This window comes from Biomphalaria glabrata, chromosome 1 (assembly GCF_947242115.1).
Source record: "Biomphalaria glabrata chromosome 1, xgBioGlab47.1, whole genome shotgun sequence".
Lineage (NCBI taxonomy): Eukaryota > Metazoa > Mollusca > Gastropoda > Planorbidae > Biomphalaria > Biomphalaria glabrata.
The window spans coordinates 12,808,207-12,826,307 of NC_074711.1; the positions used below are offsets into that span (position 1 = coordinate 12,808,207).

General features: G+C 37.1%; 1 protein-coding gene across 2 annotated transcripts in view; it reads left to right on the forward strand.

Moving 5' to 3' along the window:
* Positions 1 to 18,101, forward strand: part of LOC106072357 (spermine oxidase-like) — a 19,827-nt gene continuing 1,726 nt past the window's right edge. The window contains exons 1-11 of one of the 2 annotated variants that reach the window (XR_008776864.1): positions 1 to 199; positions 8,635 to 8,791; positions 11,386 to 11,549; positions 13,100 to 13,296; positions 13,879 to 14,083; positions 15,120 to 15,314; positions 15,817 to 15,951; positions 16,298 to 16,387; positions 16,814 to 16,838; positions 17,083 to 17,192; positions 17,298 to 17,316. Coding sequence is in view for 1 of the 2 variants with exons in the window: in XM_056022787.1 (XP_055878762.1) it covers positions 8,647 to 8,791; positions 11,386 to 11,549; positions 13,100 to 13,296; positions 13,879 to 14,083; positions 15,120 to 15,314; positions 15,817 to 15,951; positions 16,298 to 16,387; positions 17,083 to 17,192; positions 17,298 to 17,406 (1,350 nt within the window). In the remaining variant the exon portion in view is untranslated. Of the gene's footprint in view, positions 200 to 8,634; positions 8,792 to 11,385; positions 11,550 to 13,099; positions 13,297 to 13,878; positions 14,084 to 15,119; positions 15,315 to 15,816; positions 15,952 to 16,297; positions 16,388 to 16,813; positions 16,839 to 17,082; positions 17,193 to 17,297; positions 17,407 to 18,101 lie in introns of those variants that run through there. The other variant, XM_056022787.1, reaches the window with a different exon arrangement.

Here is an 18,101-nt window from a genome sequence, read left to right on the forward strand (position 1 = left end):
GGGGGGGTCATGTGTCTTGTGTACTTGCTGTAAGAGAGCATATATTTGGATACCACAGCACGGTCTGATTCTTTCAGTGCTCCGAGCTTTTCCTGGACATACAATCTCTAGATTGAGTCACTGACCTATGTGAATAGTCTGAGGAAATCTATCTCAAGGCATTTGGAATATTTCTGAAGTCATCCTAGTTTTTAAGAAGGTGATGTCTGCTGAAGTTTTGTTCTTCAGACTTTTTGATCTCTCTCTCTCTCTCTCTCTCTCTTATATTTACAGGGCCGGCCTTAGCTATAAGTTATAGTCAAACTAGGCAGCCGCCTTGGGCCTCCGATTGATGGAGGCCCCACATTGGAGTAAAAACATTTTTTTAGAGAAGAAGTAGCGAAACGTGTGCCCTAAGTGTTATTATTGGAGTCTTCTAGCCTGACTAGGTTTAAATACATGGCGGACTTTTATTTCTTGTTTTTATTTTTCTCTTTCGTTTGGGGCCACCAAATTCACTTTGCCTAGGGCCTCCAATTATCTAAGGCAGGCCCTGCTACCTAATAATATCTATCTATCTAGATCTATCTATCTATCTATCTATCTATCTATCTATCTATCTATCTATCTATCTGTCTGTCTATCTATCCGTCAGTTTATGATTATATTTTATTAGAGAACCTTTCTAAATACCAACAATTATTCTATAGTTAACGTCGGACAAGCTATCGATCATACTACTTGCTCTATACTAAATGTAAACAAAATGTTCATTGAAATAGAAAGAAACCTAAAACTCATTTAATTTCGAACATGATATTTTCCACTGGTTAATAAACAAATATTTTGTTTCTCTAAGTGTGAACAAAACTTCTACAGTTCTTTAAAGTCAATAAGTGCTTGTTGTTGGCTGCCTGGTCGTGTGGTATGGCATGTCTTTCATTGGTCTCGTAGGTCCCAGGTTCGAACCATGCACGTTGCCATCCCCCGTCGTCCTGCGGGAGGTTTGGACTAAGACATAATTATCTTCAGAAGCTTGTGGAACACCCGAAGCATGTAAACCATTTTACAAACAAATTTTGTTTACCAGAAGACTTCATTATTAACAAGTTTGATTCACATTACCCCCAATGGCATCACGTGGTCTGTAGAATGAAATGGATCTGATGTGTGCCAGACAAGGACGACATCACGAGACTAGAATCTAGATTCATGAATGAGTAACACGCAAGTCAGGAAGTCATTTCCTTGAAAAACAAAACATAACAAACACCACACAAAAACACCACAAACACACACACACACATAATTATAAACCAGTTGGCTACATCGTCAAGTAAGTAGGTCAAAGTTGTCCTATTATTGCTATTTTTTTCCCCTCCACTATGTGTGCATAGATAGTCAATGTACATGTCACATTGCTACATAGAAGTAGGCCTACACCACTGTACTGTACTTGTAACTGTGCAATCAGTTTACGTACATATATCATTGTTTTCAACAGTGGCGTAGCTAGGTATTTGGAGGCCCGGGTGGGGGGGGGGGGCTTGACCTCTTTAGGGACCCTGCCCTTTGATATTCGACATCATGACATGAGATAATGGCGTAATATTTTATGTAAAAGCACATTTCGGACACTCATTCGCGGGCCCCACCTCAAGTGGGGGCCCGGGGGGAATTTCAAATTTGGATTCCCTCACCCCCCCGCCCCCACACACACACACTATCTACGCCACCGGTTATAGATGAGCACACTACTGTTCACTTCAGTCTAAGTACATGTCAGTACATGTAACATTGTTACAAAGAAGTACACTACTGTACTTGTAACTGTAGGTACATGCAACCTAGTTACAAGTTTCTCGTTCTCTCTATCAACAAGCGACTGTAGCACCAAACATGTGGGAGTGCAGATCACGTGTGAGCAAGGGAGACAACTATTTATTGAAATAGGAGACCTACTACTTTTTAACGCTGGCGTGCGCGATCTTTACTATTTTTAGGTTCGTTCTTTTCCTTTGCCCCGCCCCTCTCCTAAGTTCCCCTCCCCAAAAAGAAATCCAAGACGTCAAAGTTTAATATATTTAGATGTGTTTATTGCGTATTTCTTTACCGCCCTATTTTCGCGCATCTCGTCAGAAACAATGATATGGTCTGGGCCAAGATCGATCTATGTGTTTTTCACATCTATCTATCTATCTATCTATCTATCTATCTATGTGGGAAGCGTGGTCGAAAGCTAAGTGCGCTTGAATTTTTAAAGGGGGCTCGAGGTTCGACACCCGACTCGGGCAGAGTTGTGTTTATTGAGCGCCTAAAGGCAACACGGAAAAACCTTCTCCGAGATACCCCCTCCCCCCACTTGTCCACAAATGAGATTGGACCAAAGCATGAAAGTAGCGCTATATAAAAGCCATAATTTAATTTTAATCTATAGATACGTAAACTACACTTTGGAAAATGACTAAACATATCAAAAAGCTCTACTAAGTACCCTAAACAAGTTTGCTAAGTAAACCCTAATAGGTCTACTAAGTATCCTAAACAAGTTTGCTAAGTAAACCCTAATAGGTCTACTAAGTACCCTAAACAAGTTTGCTAAGTAAACCCTAATAGGTCTACTAAGTATCCCAACAAGATTACTAAGATACCAAACTGATTTTGTAAGTACGTCAAGCAATAAAGTCGAGGTGCCCTTGTTCTCTACACAATGAGATGTGAATATAGTAGACTATATCATGGGCGTAGCCAGGATTTTTTTTCGGGGAGGGTTTTGGGGGGGATTCCCCCCCCCCCCCCGTTCTCCCCTCCCCCCCCCCCCCCCCCCCGCGAAAAAAAAATATATGTGTGTGTGTGTGTGTACATAATTAATCTTTATTACATTCTGACCCTTTCGGAAGACGTTTATTGTTTATTGCAGACTCCCAGCCCTTGCTAGCAAGGGGGTCTGGGGGAGCTCGCAGTGCTCCCCCAGCGCGGGGCGAAGCCCCGCCGCCGATCACTATTTCTGGTATTGAAAGCCAACAAAATGCATATTCTGAGGTATCTACAGTGCATTATCTTGATATTAAAATGTTTTATTTCAAAAACCTAATGTGCTATTCTTACTGACTTAGACCCTCTCGCGCCGTTCGGCGCATTTTCCGGCAAGTTTTTTTTCCGCAACTCTTATTTTGCGTAATTCATTTTGTCGGAAAACATGTCCCGCAAAACCTCATGCGACGCTCTGTCACAACCTTACTAAGGATTCGACTCCCAGTTCGGCATATGATTTCTTTGATTTAGACCCGATCTCTATGACTGACTCTTAAAATCTGTCTTAGCCATCTTTGTTGAGACACATTTAATGATTTTCAATTTCGGCAGAAAACTATTCTCACTTAATTAATGGAGCCCAAGCCACTGGTAGAAATTTGTAACCTTTCTTGACTACGCTCTTGGAATTACATGCCTGTATTTCGCTTTAGATTTTATATCGACAAGGAAAGTTTTTTCGTCAAATCATCTGTTGAGGGGTTATAAACTAAGAAATCTCTGGAGTTTTTTTTGTTTTGTTTTTAATTCAAAACCCCATTTAGCTACGATCATAGAATTTGGTGACTGTAGTTTGCTTTAAAATAATATTGAAGAGAGAGGTTTTCAACTCTAAACGCTCTGTAGGGGAATTTTAAACTCAAAACCATCTGGAGGGGTTTTAAACTTTAAAGAAAAAGCCATCTGGAGGAGGGGGATTTAAACTCAAAACCCCCTTTGGCTACGCTCATAGATTTTATAGTGTGTAATTCGCTTTTTTTTTATATTGAAGAGGTACTTTTTAGCTTCAAACCCCAACTGGAAGGGGGAGGGGGGTTAAACTCAAAACCCTTTTGGCTACGCTCATAGAATTTTGAGTGTGTAATTTGCTTTTTTTATATTGAAGATGGGGTTATCGTAAATTTTGGATGGGGTTTTAAAATCAAAATCTTCCTCAACTGTGCTGTTGGAATTTGGAGATTGTTGTTTGCATTTTTTTTTGTTTTGTTTTATAGAAGAGGGGGATTTAACTGCAAAAACCTCTGGTAGGGGGGTTAAAATTCAAAACCCCCTGTAGGGGGGTTTAAACTCAAAGCCCCCTGGTAGAGGGATTTGTATCTCAAAACCCCCTGATAGGGGTTTTTAAAATCTCAAAACCCCCCGGTAGGGGGATTTAAACTCAAAACCCCCTGGTAGAGGGTTTTTAACTCAAAACTGCCTCGGCTGTGCTGTGGTAAGTGATGATTTAGTATTAAAATCTCACCTAAAATAAACAAAATGAAAGCAAAAATCAGTCACTTAATTCCGTCCCCCCCCCCAGGGGGGGGATTTCATTTCGGGGGGGGGTTTGAACCCCAAGAACCCCCCCCTGGCTACGCCCATGGACTATATAATAACAGAGCGAAGCCTTGGAGAAGTTAAGAATAAACTTCAAATAAGAAACTGACGGAGCAGGAAATCTGTATAGGCATGAAAAGGTATTTCGAAATCCACCGAGAAGTAGAGCGTTTACCGTAAAAGTAAGCCAACTCCTAAAAAGTGTATAGTGATCTATCAGCACTATGTATATAGTACACTAGCAACAGTAAGCCAACTCCTGAATAGTGTATAGTGATCTATTAGCACTATGTAGTACACTAGCAACAGTAAGCCAACTCCTGAATAGTGTATAGTGATCTATTAGCACTATGTATATAGTACACTAGTAACAACTAGGCATCTCCTGAATGGTGAATATTGTATTATAGTGGCCTACTGACTAGACAGTACTAACATCCCGTAACTAATGAAATAACTGTTTAATGAACGAAATGAACTAACATGATGGACAAAACGAATTTGGCCATTCGGTGTTACTTAGGAACAGAAATAAAATAATGAATAAACACTAAACACTATAGCTTGAATCTTATTATCCATATCTAATAAAGAGGTCTTTGTTTCTGTCTCAATCTCTTTCTCTCTTTAGTTTCTCCTCTTAGGACCTCGTTCTTTCTCTTTAGTTTTTTTTCTCTTCTGTCGTTATTCTTTTCCTTCTCTCTCTCTCTCTCTCTCTGTTTAGTTTTTCCTCTTCAGCCCTTTTTCTTTTTTCTCTCTTTAGCTTTGCCTCATTGTTTTCTTTCTCTTCTTTTTCCCCTCTCTCCCTCTATTACTTTTTGTTTGTTGCCATCTCTCTCCTATTCTGTAGTAATTCCGCTTAAATAGTGCGGCTCAAAATAGAATGATGTTTTTGTTTTCTCCGAGATTTTAGAAGGCCAGGTTGAACAAAACATTCCAATGAAACCATTAATATCTGATCCGTTGACAGTCCTGTTGTCATGTCATTTGAATGTGTCACTGTATGTCATCAACATCATTTATTCTGTTCCCGTTTCTGTTCTCTATTCCATTCCGTTTCCCTGAGGCCTGGGGGAGTCGACAAAACACATTCCAGTCAGAGTGTAGTATGCAATCAATTCTTGGCTAAGTTGGAGCTTATTCTTCTTCAGCAAGCTGTAGGCTAAAGAAAAAAAAAGTTCCCCTTTCAGACTTTCAGATGTATAGATCATCTGTTTCTGTGGCCTACGGTTAACGAGGGTGTCATGTGGCCAGCACAACGACCAAACACCTTTACTTTTCCCCAACTAATGTCAGGTATATATCTCAAACGCATAGTCTCTTTGGTCATATATCTACTCATTGACGTCATCAATGTACTTCCAACATCTTTGTCTTCTATCGAAAATGTGGAGCTTAGTAGCGTCTGCAAAGTGTTACACAGTAATCGTAGCTCCTGCAAAATGTAGCCTGTTTAGTACTTTAACTATTATAGACTGTTCATCACATCCATATGTTGAAATATAGTTCAAGTCACGCTTGGTAGACTGTTACTTATTGTTGTCCGTTCCACTACCCTAAACCACTGGACAGGTCAAGTTATCGGTCTGGTGACAAAAAACTATTAAACGCAATCGCATCCCAGCGGGACGTCAACTGCACCAAATCAAGAGAAGACTAAATGTGAGTCAGCAATAGTGGCTACAAGTTTAGGACTCAGTTACAAAGATTGGTTCACAAACAAAGAAACCTTATGCCAAACGGGCACTCGACCACTTAATGAGGTTTTGATCGAGCGGTGCATAAGGTTCGCGGGACTTGTCCTCTGGCAGAAAGAAAAGCACAACTGAAGGGTAACAATGACACACAACTGAAGGGTAAAAATGACATGGAGGCCCCGATACGAGGAAAACGCAACGAGGCACGTACTCGTATATATTTGTGCCGAAACCTTCACGATGGACCTCAGGGCAGTGGACTCTAGTTGGAAAGAGGCTGCGGACATTGTTGTGACTGATTTCTGCAGAGAAAGCTTTCCGCCCAATGCGATGAACGGCGCGGGAGGATTTTAGTCTAACTAAGACTGCCCCAGCATCTAAAAATGAGGCCATTTCCCAGCAAAACGTTGACCTAGAAGACTACACTAGACCCAAGATCCAAATTGAAGACAACATCCATTGACTTATCAGATGTCATTCTAAACCTATGATACAGCAAATCTTAGATTTGACCCAAAACCTTAAAGTAAAGCATTGACCCAGCAGACATGAAACTAGACCATAAATGAAACATTATTGAGAAGGAATGACACCATGACCTACCACACTGGAGGACACCCATCTTTGTCTACGCCTCTGTGTCTACTGATATATCTTTCTATCTCTCAATGACTTGGTTGAGTAAAACGTAGTCCTTAAAGTGGTCGTTAATTCAGATCCATTGTAAGAATCAAACAGAATCAAACTTGGTATTGTCTTACTAATAAGAGACTCAGGACACTCCAGTTTAAAGTAGGAATACGTTCAAAGTTTTTATTGTAATGATTTCCTGATATAATGAACTGTCCCTACGAGTGAACTCCCAGTGTTCTGTCCAGGGCTGTGCCGTCCAGTCAGTACAGCCTGCGTCCTGTTTGTATTCCCTAGAGATTTCCTTCACACACACGAGACAGTTATTGATCCATCTTGTGTCCTCAGACGACATGTGTCATAGCGGTGTTTTAGATTCAGGAATGACGAGACACAGTCGCTGGACACATCGCTGGACTACTTGTGTACATTCTTGGACTAAAACTGACCTGTGCTACACGTACCATGTGTGCTATTGACTGGACCTGAAACTGACCACAATACCTTGGATGACGTCACCATCGATTGGTGTCGTTCTGTTAATAAACAAGCTTATTCTAGTGCAACAGTTTAAGAGCCGAGGACAGCAAGAATGTAAACACTCGCAGGTTTAGTGTGACCATCTTTCACTAGGGGATTGCTTTACCAATGGTAGATTGTGAAGCATATATTTGAAAACGAAACACCGGCATTCCTATTTAAAACATAGCAATGGTTTCGTAAGTTAAATGTAAATATATCTTAGCTACAAGAAAGTAAATATTTAAAAACTTAGGGGCCTATCATTTCTACTATATAGAATTCTTTTTTTCAAATTGATTATTCCTATGTGTATCAGAGTTCGAGATCCTATTGTGTATTAACGAAAGAGATACGGCTGCTATAAAATCCTAGATTTTTGTTTTCTGTCTTTTGAAATGATAGCGTGAAGTTTTCTGTGAATTCTTACAACAATAATCGCAAGTCATGACTCTTGTATTTGAAATTAAAAATTCATATACATTTTTGTTAATATTGTTGTTTTTTTGGTTCACTCACAAATATTTGATTTTTTGTTGGGTCCATTTCAGATTATTTGCTGTTTTTCAAAAGCTGTGGTCATTTAACAGATCAATTTATCCCCCTCTGAGTTAAAGTTATACGCTACAGCAGTCATTTGTCGCCGAAGTTTCAGTGGAAAAGGGGGAAATGTTATAACCCTGACTTGCACACCGCCATCCAAGTTAGTGCACCAGCTAGAGCTCACCCTCTGCACTTGCTTGAATGGTGGTGTGCAAGGCAGGGTTAGATCTGTGGTTATAACCACAGTATATATTATACATAGATCTGTGGTAATAACTTTATGAAAGCTATAACAACTAGTCTTTATGTTCTCTGTGTTAACATTGGCGTCCAATGTGTCAAACTGAGACATGACTCTATCTGATACACAACATTGACAGAAGACGTCATACATGGACAGAAGACGTTATACATTGATAGAAGACGTCATTAGTATCTACCTAAACCAACCTTCTTGTATAAAAAAAGGGCTTGTCTCTAAAGACGTCTATGTAAATCTACGGTATTATAAAACACTTCTGTCAGACCTGTCACTGGGTAAACTTAACACCTGACATGAGTATTCCAACGGTTTCTTCAAGTTGTTCCCCCCTCCACTTACAGTTAGAGCTACCCCCCTGTTTCACGTACATACAGACCTAATCCCTCCTCTTGTCACGTAATACTCAATGTGCAGTTTACGTCACAGTAAAAAAAAAAACTAGTTAGGTCTCGTTCCAGTTGAATAGACATTGGTGCGACCAAAAGGGAAACTATTGACTTAACCATTCCTTCTTTCTAAGCAGATCCTGTTTCGTATTCGGCTTTCCACTCAAGCCAGAGCCTAGCTCATTTCGTTTCTAGGATTGTGCAGAATAACTCTTGAATTTCATTCCGTTATCTTGTCTCAGAATCTCTTAATCATTCAATTTCACAGATTGAACTAATTATGACGTCCACAAAAGTTGTGATCGTTGGTGCTGGTTTCGCTGGGGTGACCGCGGCTGCCTGGTTGCTGAAGAATGGAATCAAGGATGTTGTGATACTGGAGGCTCAGGACTACATTGGTGGTCGTGTCAAGGCAGAGGTTGTGGGTAAGGGTTTTATCTAGAGTTAGTACACATTTGTTGTTATTCTCACAGAATTATTGCCCTTAAATAGAACACATGACAGCATGACAGTAAATAATCTCTGACGTTTTGGAAATTCCTGACTTAGGAGGAAAGTGGTCTCTACTCTCTAGACTCTAGTATTTCATTGCCTTTTATGGATCGTATAAGTTCTGTTCATTTACTGTGTTACTTTATGTAGTAGGTCACATGTCTCCTTTTATTGCTTCACTCGCGAGGCCAGAACTAGACTTATAATTTCATTTTATCAAATCTCTTAATACACGTTTGTTTTGTCATCCCCCTAGTGATGAAACATCTAGATGATCTAGGTCTAGCTGTTGTCAACAAATAATTAGGCCAGTGTTTCCCAAACTTTTTTTTAACGGAACACTTGGTATAATTGGAGAATTTAGTGGAACATTTTGCTTATTTTTTTAAGCTGGATTATTTCTTATTTATTTATATAAAACCATAATAATTAAACTAAATTTAGCTTTATTATTTATTTTGATAGCTGGCACGATATCTCCTGCACGGTTGGATGAACTCTAAAATCTGGAGCCTGTTCTTAGACTTTGACTTTGTTGAAACCTAATAAGAAAATCTACTGCGCTTAAATCTCTCTCTCTCATTCTCTCTCTCTCTCTCTCTCTCTCTCTCTCTCTCTGTGGCATTTCACGTCTCAATAGAAAATGTTTTCCCTTTACAACTTCTTGTGTGACTAAAGAGGCCAATCCTTGATACACAGTTGCGGTGACAGGTCGGGCATATGTAATCACCAGGCGCTGGTTTTACTTTCACCCTTCTTTCTACTACTGTTGTGTATGACATCTACAATCCGGACCCTTATGCTCGTATTTATGCTCTCCATAAATAGTCTGTAGGAAACTGAAGTGCAATAACGATAGCGTGTCAGAAATATTCTGGAACTCTTCAGGCAAACTCGACCAGAGATCATTTAATGCTTGATCTTCGTATCTTTGTTTCAATATAGAGTCAGTATCTAGAACAGTTCAAAGTTCATAGTCATGTTCTTGTTACCGAGAAGAACTTTAAAAAAAAAATCAAATTGTATTTTATTTTCTGCATGTACTTGATAATTAAAAAAAAACGTGCAGGCCTACTAGTTAATTATTCCACTAGTTCGTGGACTCTGGGCCGGCCTTACAAATCGCGGGGCAAGATTTAATGGATGCTTGCGAGGCCCCTTTTCTAAGTATTCTATCTCTACAATAACAACTATTTTTATTATTAGATCAGTCTATCAACATTTATTATACAACATGCGTAGGAATTAACTCAAACGTAATAGACACAAGTTGGTTTCGTAAATCGTACAATACACTAAATAGGCCTATGTTAAACCTTTACTTGCATCTTTAAAAGCCTGTGACGGAGCCATGACTGATAGTGATATGCAGCTATGCTTTATGTCAATTGCCAGGCCCCTGCCAAGCGCAGGTCCCAATTTGGAACAATTGGTCAAATCGGCCTAAGGCCGTCGCTGCGTAGAGCAACTAGTCAAGCCTCGCGGAACACACACTAGGGTTCCACGGAAGTCAGTTTGTGAAACACTGAATTAGGCAAAGACAAAAAAAAAATATCCTTGAAGTTTTGCTAACATTTGTATGACGTCATCTACTACTATGTTTTACTTTTTTGCAATACGCAATGAAATTGGTAAAACTTGAATGACGTCATTTTTGAATGTTTTTTTTTTTTGTTTTTTTTTTAAACTTTGTTGAAGGTAAAAAAAAAAAAAAAAAAACAGAAACAGAAAAAAAAAACATGAGCTCAATTTTGTTTCCAGTAATGTTACCAAGTTGTAGTTAGGGTTTTACTTTAGCCATCAGCAAAATCTGGTCACTTTAGAAATATTTGTAAAAAATGAGTTTCTCAAACTGTCTTGCTAGGATTAAAGATTGACTGTTCTTTAGATTTTAACACAGTAATCTCCTCTTTGTTTGGTCCTCGACTTTTAAGATCCGGTTGACAAAAGGAAAGCAATAAAAGATACTAGTAAAAAAATTACATAAAGCAATTCTGAGAAATGTAGGAGAGATCCAATGAATTCTAATGAATAACGTTTGAAAATGAAATGAGGAAGAGTGGAAGAAATAAACAGACAAACAAGAAAGCCAAGAATACATCACTGCTGCCAACTAAAAAATAAAAGTTATTTTAAGCTTGCGGCAAAAGAGCTTGGAAATTTGATTTTACAGTACTAAAATGTACTTTTTGTAAGTCTAACATGATGGAAATTTCCGTTAGCGGAAAACGCAAACACACATGGTTTTGAAAAGTCATTTTGTAGATATGTAACTTGTTACCTTTTAGAAAAGTAGGGCCAATTGGAGAGTTTTAACTTCCAAGTCAACGAACCATCCTGTAGATGCTTAACCAAATTTGAAAGTTTTAATACAAACTATTGATTAGATTTTTTTGTATGCTTTAAATATATATATATTGCTGTTTTTACCTATCAGTATAATTAAATAATGTTTATTTTTTTTTTTAGAAATAAACAGATGCAATTTTGTTTCAAATAATCCAAATGTAAAATGTTGTCTTTGCAGACGGTAAAAACCTGGATCTTGGCGCGCAATTCGTTCACGGTAAGGACGGCAACCCAGCCTATGACATAGCCGAGAAAATTGGCATCACTATCTTCCCTGACACGTCAGAAAACAACCACCTGGTCAATATCCCTGCTCAATTCCTAACACCACATGGTGAAAAGGTAAATAAAGACAAACAAAAAACAATACCATTTGAGTGTAGTCCATTGGTGACACAATAATAAAGACTTGTATTCAATGATTGCACATTTAACCATTACATTACAAAAAGGCCTTGGCAATGTTTTATCTTGCTCACATCTGTAGTATTTTAAGTTTCAATTTCACTGCCTGGTCTGGCAGTTTTAAAAAAAAAAATTATAAATTTCATAAAACCCTAAATGCTGCTGGTAAGGTCATTTGTAAAAAATAAACCCCATTTAGACAACTGTTTTGAGAAAAACATTCAAAAGAAAGCTACAAAATTTTTTAAATAAAAAAAAACTCCCCCTGAGTCAGGATTTTGTGATTTTTACCATCTCAAAGGAAATACAAGACACCAATTACAAAGACATACAGACACAAAAACGCCTTTGTTACCCTAGCAATCATATCATTAAATCAATTCAACCATCTGATAGACACATTTCACATGCAACTGATGAGTGCATCTGGTGTGATTGTATATTTTGTTTTCAATTGTTATACTGTGTTGTTTTTTTCTTTGTGTCATGCACAAATTGTAAAACAATTTTCCTTATGGAAAATGAAGATTATTATTATTATTATTACATTAGGTATATACATCACACATTGCATTGCTTGTTGAATGGTTACATATTATATTAGTTTGAGATTTTTTAGTATATTAGTATACAGCTTTTGACTTTTACTGGACCCTCATTGTCATGGCAGCTAGTTGAGTGGTCCCTATAACTATATTTTGTTTTACTCTGTTTGTTAAACCATTTAAATCAAATAATACAATTTCTTTTCATTTGACCCTTAAGATTTTGAGACATGTGACATACTTTTTATAAGATATGTAATCTCTATGGGATCTCAAAACTCTAAATGTCCTTACACAATCTCTCCAGCTGTAGCTCTAGGTAATGTGTGTGTATGTCAAAAGAGATTTGTTACTTTTGCTAGGATAGCACGAGAAGGGAGACAATGCAATCAATATCAAGGGAGGCAATATATTTTATAAAAAATTAGGTCAACAATAGATTGACAGAGTTTGAAAAAAAAAAATGGGCCCTGACAAAGTAAAATATAAAATGAGATAGACCAGGTTTATCATATTGTGTGTGTGTGACACACCACATGCACGTAGGCTGTTGAATGGGCTTTCTATGAATACTTGTAAAAATAGGCTTAGTTAAAAAGTTCCCAGGATGAGGGAGGCTTTTTTTTTTTAATTCCACAATTTACCTCCCCTCACCTCCCTGTTTTTTATTTTTAATTTGTAAGTTTAGTGAAAATGAATATTAGAATATAAATGTAGAATAGTTCTTCTCTGACCTGATTTAGGCAAAGCTAGCTACATCTTACTTCATCTATTTAAAATGATATTTACTAAAATAAAATCATGCCCTATTCCTCTAACATTAGTGACATCACTAGCCAGACACATTGGCCATCCAAACATCTGTCTATTGTCAGTGTTCTTATGGTACTGGAGTGGAGGGCCTAAACAGCTAATGAACAAATTATACGTTAATGTTTTCAGATTTCTCCAGATGAAGCCAACGGTCTGCTGAACTTCCTGTTTGAACGAACTCACAAAGAGGCTGTGGATGACATTGACATTGATGACCGAGGTCACAGTGAAGGGGAGTGCTATGAGAAGGCTTACAGAGAATACCTGGCCAAATATGGGCGTAACTTGAGCCGTAGACAAAGAGAACTCATGGATGCTATCTACAAGTAGGCAATGCTTTCTTTTGTCATGCATTTGTTCTTTGTTTGAAACACCCCAGATAGTCCTAATGCATAAATGAGTAAATAGATGTTTAGAGGCGATATACACATCTGACGTTTCTAATGCAAGCCTGGACAACAAATATTTGTTGTCAAATGTGCAGGGTGGCAGAACAAAGGTAGCACATTTTCCCCCTACATCCCTTATAGTACTTAATGTCAGTCTATCCATAATTAGAACAAGCGAAATATTTAAAAAAATACTTTAAAAAAACAAAGCTTATGTAAGGGTAAGAACCATAAAACCACTTTTAATACTGCAAGGTTTAACTTCCTGTTTCTACTTGAAACAAAAATAATTAATTGTCACTATTTGATTCACTAATTGGTTGTTTTTGTTATTGCTTCATGTATTGTCATCAACTATTAATACAAAAAAGTGTACAAAAATCTTACCAGACAGATAGACAAAGTTGTTATATGCTTTGTAAAAACTAGTGCTGTACGGAGACGTAGTGTTGGTTATTATTTCTTTTAAATTCAAAAACTGTTAAGTGCCTTAACTTTGGTTTTTTGTTTTCTACTCAGATGGTTTTGTGGCTATCAGACAATAGACTCTGCAGCGGCGGATTTAACGGAACTGTCTGAATGGGCTCTGCGTATCTACAAGGTGCTCCCAGGGCCAAGGTTTACCTATGTTGACGGGGGAATCACCGAGATTCTGAAAGCTGTTGTGCGCCTTTTGCCAAGGGAAATTATTCGTCTAAATACTCCTGTTACTAATATAAACTGGGTAATAGAACTTGAATTATTACTTTTGTTCACTGATATAACTTTTTACCAAAAAAAAAAAAAACAAAAAAAAAAATGTCTAGTTTGCCCTTAGGAAATCTGCCATTAAACCTTTAGACACTCAAAGGGTCTGTTATTAATTAATTTGTTCTGATGTATATTTGACATTTTGAACTTGGAGAGAGAAGATTGTGGAACTAGCAAATTCTTTTTTTTTTACTTGTCTTATATCTCTGTTGTTTGTTAAATCTCCTTTCCCTTTTTTTCCCATCGCTGTCTCCTCTTATTCCTTTCTCTCTGTCTCTTTCTCCCATCTCTTCTCTATCTCTACTATTATCCTCTATCCCATATAAATGTAGCTCCAATGTATTTTAATCTCTCTTGCAGGCAAGTGAATCCATTTATTCATGAACCTATAATGGAACTTTGTTCAATCTCTAAGTCCACCTATCAGTCAAAGAGTTAATCTGTCAATATAACAGCTGATTATTTTTTAAAAAGTATCACTGTTTTCTAGATTCTATTTGATAAGCCATTCAATCTTTTCCTGTGTACTAAAAACAAAATGCTCTCTAACACTTGGCTCAACTTTGTTGCTAAATTTGATTGAGCTTTTGGGTGGGTAAAAAGTGGAAGTTATCACATCAATTTAAAAAAAAGGTTTATTGTTAGATTACTGTATTTATCAGTCTTTTCTAGTTAGGCTATATACTTTCCTAATGGCTTTATTAGCTACATGTCTAACTGCTCAGAACCTCCCCCCCCCCTCCAAACACCTAAGAACAACCAAAAAAACTAGCAAGCAACTCTGCAACAGACCCAACCAGCCAGTGTTTTGGGGCTTTTTTTTTCAGAGAGTGGACTTCATATCCATCATAGGACCTGAGACTTTGCTCACCTTTGACCGTGAAGGAGGAGTTCTATAAGATGCATGTCTACTCATGTTTTACCTTCTTAGATTCACTCATTTCTATTTAAAGATTGTGTTTAACATCTACTCTTAGTTTATTAATGACATACATGTTTACCCCCCTCAGACTAATGCAAAGTCACCTGATTCTGGTAAAGTTTCTGTCACTTGTGACAATGGAGAAACTTTTTTAGCTGACCATGTGATAGTGACCACTAGTATTGGATACCTCCAGGCCAAACATCAGCAGCTCTTCACACCTCAGCTTCCCCTTTCAGCACAGACTGCCATCAACAATCTGGGTTTTGGAGGAATCGGAAAAGTAAACTCACTGGTTTTGTTTTCTTAATAACTCAAATACTTAAATGACAATGTTACAAGAGGTGGACTTGAGGGGGTGAACAGTGGTGACTATGCAAGGTCCCATACCTGAGGTGACTCTGCAATCTGGAGAATTCTGTTGCCACCATCAGCCCATCATACAAATATCTGAGGCTTTAAATGTACTGTACCTATGTCACCATGAAAGCTCTTAGCATGATATTTTGAATTAGCGTTAGGGTTAGAGCCCACTTTTGACACTCACCCAGGGCCCTTTATGCTGCATACTGTTATACACATATACCATAATATTTTAGTGATTACAAATAAGCAGTTTAATTTAAGTAATATAAGCATTTATAAAAGAACAGATTAAGTAAAATTTTGTTTCAGAGAAATTAAAAAAAAAAGAATGAACAAATTTATTAACTTCAGTTAATGTGAATCACCTGCCATGTGCCTAAAAGTTGTAAATCTTTTCATATCTTTTGTTTTTATTTCAGTTATTTATTAAATGGGACAAGCCATTTGTAGGCTACACTCAGACTCCATACGGTGAGGTCCAAGGCTATGATTTTCTTTGGTTGGACTCGAAGCCAGTGGCCTTGCTTAGTGACCGGTGCCCACTAAAAACAAGAGTGAGTGACTAGATAGTACTCAGTTCAACGACCTTCCTCCTTTTGGTGGTGAAACCTATGGTGGTGCCACCTCTGACGGTGACACTTCTTGTAGACGGGAGCCATCGAAACGGGGGATTGGCTCTATTTTCTTGTATGTAGATTTTTAAAAAATCATATATCTTCAACCAGCATCATCCACCCTCATGCTTCATCCTCCATAAGTCTGTCTTTGTATGTGTTGACTGGGCACTGGCAACGTGTCACTTGTGCTGGTAGAGTGTCACAAACGCTGGCATAATGTCACGCATGCTGGTACCGCACTAGTTTGTTAGCACTTTACAGAACTTTTCTACTTGTCTTCAAGTATGGCAAGCCCTGGTGGTATGGCGTCCATGCTGCAGAAACTGTTAGAGGCAGCCCCAACATCCTGGAGCTATGGCTCAACAAGTATCAGGTTAGAATCAGTTTTCTTCCAGTCACTTATGAGATGATTTTTTAATCCTTTAATTGGATCTTTTATTTTCAACAAACTAAAAATTCTAGCGATTCAATTAAAAATGAAAGATAGCTTTTATTTTAATTAAAATATATAGATAGGCTAAAAATATATTTTTATATTAAAATCGTCTTTTGCTTCATTATATAAATACATTTTTTTTCATATATAAATTTTTAAATCATTAATTAATAAATTTTTTCAAAATTTTTGTGAAACTAATCTTCTGCAAGCATTAGATCAATGTTGTTTCATTGTTCTTTGTAATATTCTTTTATTGTATTCATGTTTAAAAATCCAATTTCAAAATAAAACGTTCATTGAACGAACCCAAAGGGTTTTATAACAGTAATGTTGGTAGAGTACATCATTATATACTTTCAGATCATGTGGACAGATGTTTTAACAGGTAACAGGATGATAACATTAATTAATCCCATTTTTTTTTTACTGATTACAAAAAGAAAATACCAAATCAAGCATCCACATAGAAACCCATTTTTAATATATATAAATATTTATATTAAAAATAATCACATGTAGCAATGTGAGCTTCCTTTTCATACATTAGTTCTAAGAATTTTGTAACCCAAAAAAAATGTCTAGTTTGCAAGCAGCTGGCTTTATCTTCATTTTTTTTGTATATCCTTTAGGCTGAGATTGTGGAGGGTCTTGATGAGGCTGAGTTGAAAGCAGTCTGCCATGAACTAATACAGACTTTGTTTAAAGACTTGAAGGTCCCTGTCCCTGCACAAGTGTATAGGTATACCTGGTCATGGAAAAAAAAAAATTGTAGATCCTATTCGTAAACCTATATATTTTACTTTTATGTAATATGCGTGTACTTTACTGGTGTTACTGTCCTCAGGACAACATGGATAACTAATCCCTATTTCCGAGGAACTTATTCCTTTATCTCATCCAAAGTGAGGAAGCAAGATCTTAAACATCTGGGTCAACCCCTGCCTTCTGTATCTGTAAGTTATGATATACAATAGCTTTTATATGTATCTGTTTTTGTTTTATATATATTTAGGTAACTACAAGTTATAGTTATTTATAGTTTTCATCTGTATTTGTAAGTTGTTTACTTAAAACTTTCATAAGTTTAATTAGTTTTTTTATTTATTTATAGCTTTTTTCTTGTTAAATGTATTTACAAATAATAATTTACATAGTTTTCAAATGTATCATATTTATCATTTATTTATACTTTCTTATTTAAGAATGGGTTAGATACATCTTAATAGTTAGTGGTGGATAATTGGTCTTGTGGAAAGACTTGGCTGGTATTTACTCATGAGGATTTAAGAAATTATTTGCCTTACACCAATTAGTATTTGAATGAGTACAATGTAACCCCATCGCCATCTATTTAATCTTTGTATTGGCAACATACTATTCTTGCAATTCATTGTCATAGAATACTTTCAACTGTAATTTCACATAGTTGTCATTCTTCAGTTGTGAAGTAATTTTGATTGGATGCATTCACTTTATCAATGTCTGACTGTCCATTGCTCTTCTAAAGTAGAGTTGTGTTGAGTAGAAAGGTTGTCACAGGATGTCTTTTTTTTTATCTGTACCACTCAGTTAAAAGTACCAAACTATTTAGATAGTATTAGCTGACTAATTCTAATGTACTAAGAGTATTGTTCAAATCTATATTCTG